The sequence below is a fragment of the Scomber japonicus genome, chromosome 23, assembly GCF_027409825.1.
Source record: "Scomber japonicus isolate fScoJap1 chromosome 23, fScoJap1.pri, whole genome shotgun sequence".
NCBI lineage: Eukaryota > Metazoa > Chordata > Actinopteri > Scombriformes > Scombridae > Scomber > Scomber japonicus.
Genome location: NC_070600.1, coordinates 17,298,095 through 17,300,761, shown reverse-complemented (window position 1 = coordinate 17,300,761; position 2,667 = coordinate 17,298,095). Strand labels below are relative to the sequence as shown.

Here is a 2,667-nt window from a genome sequence, read left to right as displayed (position 1 = left end):
GAGATATTATTTATGCACTGACTATGAAAAATATCTGTGCCAGATATCTGTGCTTCTAATTACCAATCTAATTGGTGTACAGCCAGAATTGTCACTGTTATTTGATGAATCACTTTCAGACAGGCTGAAAGCTGATGCAACACATAAAAGGTCACACCACTCATGCTGATGGCTTAGTGAGACATACAGTCCATATTTATATTCATAATCTACCTGTGGATCATCACTATTCAACATGCTGAAATATGGAATTGTGTCCTTTTGTAGCATATTGATTATATTTTTCTGACTGTGACAGATAAACTGCTGCTGATATTGTTTTTTTATAGATTTTTGAAAGATTATTATTTTTAAATCTATTTGTCCAAATACTTTGAGTTAAGAACATAAGTGCGGTACTCTTCGTGAGTTATACATAATAGTACAATCAAAAGCTGAAACTGACATTGTCTTCTCTTTTTTATTCTGTTTTGTAGGTTCCATCTGAGTAAAAGGTGGCAACGAAAGACCAAATGCCATGGATGTATTCAATTACACCTACTGGAATGCCTCTGAAGGCAATGACACAGAGGTTAAGGAAGAGAGCGAAGGAAGCGCCTACAAGACCGTGGAAGTGGTGTTCATCGTGTTGGTGGCTGGTTCCCTCAGTTTGGTCACAGTTATTGGAAACATCCTGGTCATGCTTTCCATCAAAGTTAACAGAAACTTACAGACTGTCAACAACTATTTTTTATTCAGCCTTGCATGTGCTGACCTAATTATCGGACTCTGCTCTATGAACTTGTACACAGTCTACATAGTAATGGGGTACTGGCCCCTTGGGCCGGTTGTGTGCGACTTGTGGTTAGCCTTGGACTATGTTGTCAGCAATGCGTCTGTCATGAATCTGCTCATCATAAGCTTTGACAGATACTTCTGTGTCACCAAGCCCCTCAGCTACCCTGTCAAAAGGACCACCAAGATGGCAGGAATGATGATTGCTGCTGCCTGGGTTCTGTCTTTCATCCTCTGGGCACCAGCCATTCTCTTCTGGCAGTTCATTGTTGGTGGGCGGACAGTGCCTGAGAAGCAGTGCTATATTCAGTTCTTCTCTAATGCCGCCGTTACGTTTGGCACGGCCATCGCCGCCTTTTACCTGCCCGTCATTATCATGATTCAGCTCTACTGGCAGATCTCCAGAGCCAGCAAGAGTCGTGTAAAGAAGGATACCTGCAAGCCATCAGGAGCCAACCCAGAGCCTGTGTCCCCTGGCCAGAGGAGGAACAACACACCAAAACCCAACAATAACAATGTGCCAGGGGAAGATACGGGGCGTTCCCAGAATGAGAATGCTGATGATGGGGCTATTCAGCATGATGAAAAATTGCAGAATGGTAAAGGACCTTCCTCGACCAATGCCGAGGGGGAAAACGAAGGAGACGATTTAACAAGGGAGACCTGCGCCACTGGAGAAGAGAAAGAGAGCTCCAATGACTCCACATCCGGCAGTGTGGCCGCATCCAACCAGAAGGAAGAGGAAGCCGTGCCATCCACAGCCAATTCCAGTGCTGAGGCAAGCCAACCACTCCCACGTCAACGAGCCAAGGCAGGGGGCTCCAAACTGACCTGCATCAAGATCAAGACTAAATCACCCAAGGGTGACTGCTACACACCATCCAACACCACCGTTGAGATCGTCCCAGCCTCAGATCGGCAGAACCACGTGGCTCGGAAGATTGTGAAGATGACAAAGCAACCTCCCAACAAGAAGAAGAAAGCAGCATCATCACGGGAGAAAAAAGTGACCCGCACCATCATGGCCATTCTGGTAGCTTTTGTAGCCACCTGGACTCCTTATAATGTGATGGTGCTCATTAACACCTTCTGCTCCAGCTGTATCCCCAACACAGTGTGGACTATTGGCTACTGGCTGTGTTACATCAACAGCACCATCAACCCTGCCTGCTATGCTTTGTGCAATGTCACATTCAAAAAGACATTCAAACATCTTCTCCTTTGTCAGTATAAAAATAGTAGGTCAGCCAGATAAATTTGGGCCACTTGGGAGGAAGAGTTTTAAGTATGAGTTGGTGGTATGTGTGTTCAATCTCCATGTGTGCGTGTGTGTGTGTCTGTGTGTGGGTGTGTGTGTGTGTGTGTGTGTGTGTGTGTGTGTGTGTGTCTGTGTGTGTGTGTGTGTGTGTGTGTGTGTGTGTCTGTGTGTGTGTATGTGTGTGTGTGTGTGTGTGTGTGTGTTTGTGTGTGTGTGTGTGTGTGTGAGAAAGAGGTTTGTGAGCATAATAAAGGCTAGAAGCGTACATATGAAATTACTTCCCACCATTTCATCATCAGTTCTCCAGTTTCTCTCTCAATAACCGGTTGTAGCATTTTACACAAATCCAAGTGATGCTAGTTACATTGGAATGTGTCGTGCAGAAGCAGTGTAGATAAAGAAGGTTGTGAAAAATTCAGTGTTATTCAGAGTTGTAAACTAAAAAAAAAAAAAAAGAACAACAACAAGGGTGCGTAAAACAGGGAGCACTTGGGAGTGACACTGGGCTGATAAAAAATGAAAAAAGATAGAAGAGTGGAGAAAGATCTGCGCTGTGCGAAACCACAAGAAAACTTCAAAATGGGAAAATAGGGCTGACTGAATTTACAAACCTCAGAAGTTTGAAGTTCAGTGAA

The 2,667-nt window shown here is 44.4% G+C and overlaps 1 protein-coding gene across 2 annotated transcripts; it reads left to right on the top strand.

Annotated features, from left to right (window-relative positions):
• Positions 1-508: 508 nt before the first annotated feature.
• Positions 509-2,029, top strand: chrm2a (cholinergic receptor, muscarinic 2a). 2 transcript variants are annotated; one of them, XM_053313960.1, is made up of 2 exons: positions 581-1,373; positions 1,455-2,029. In XM_053313960.1, exons 1-2 carry the CDS (start codon positions 680-682, stop codon positions 2,027-2,029), a joined length of 1,269 nt encoding a protein of 422 aa, XP_053169935.1. In that variant the 5' UTR covers positions 581-679. The 2 variants fall into 2 exon arrangements, with proteins under 2 accessions (XP_053169934.1, XP_053169935.1); XM_053313959.1 differs by having other exon boundaries at positions 509-2,029.
• The last annotated feature ends 638 nt before the right edge of the window (positions 2,030-2,667 follow it).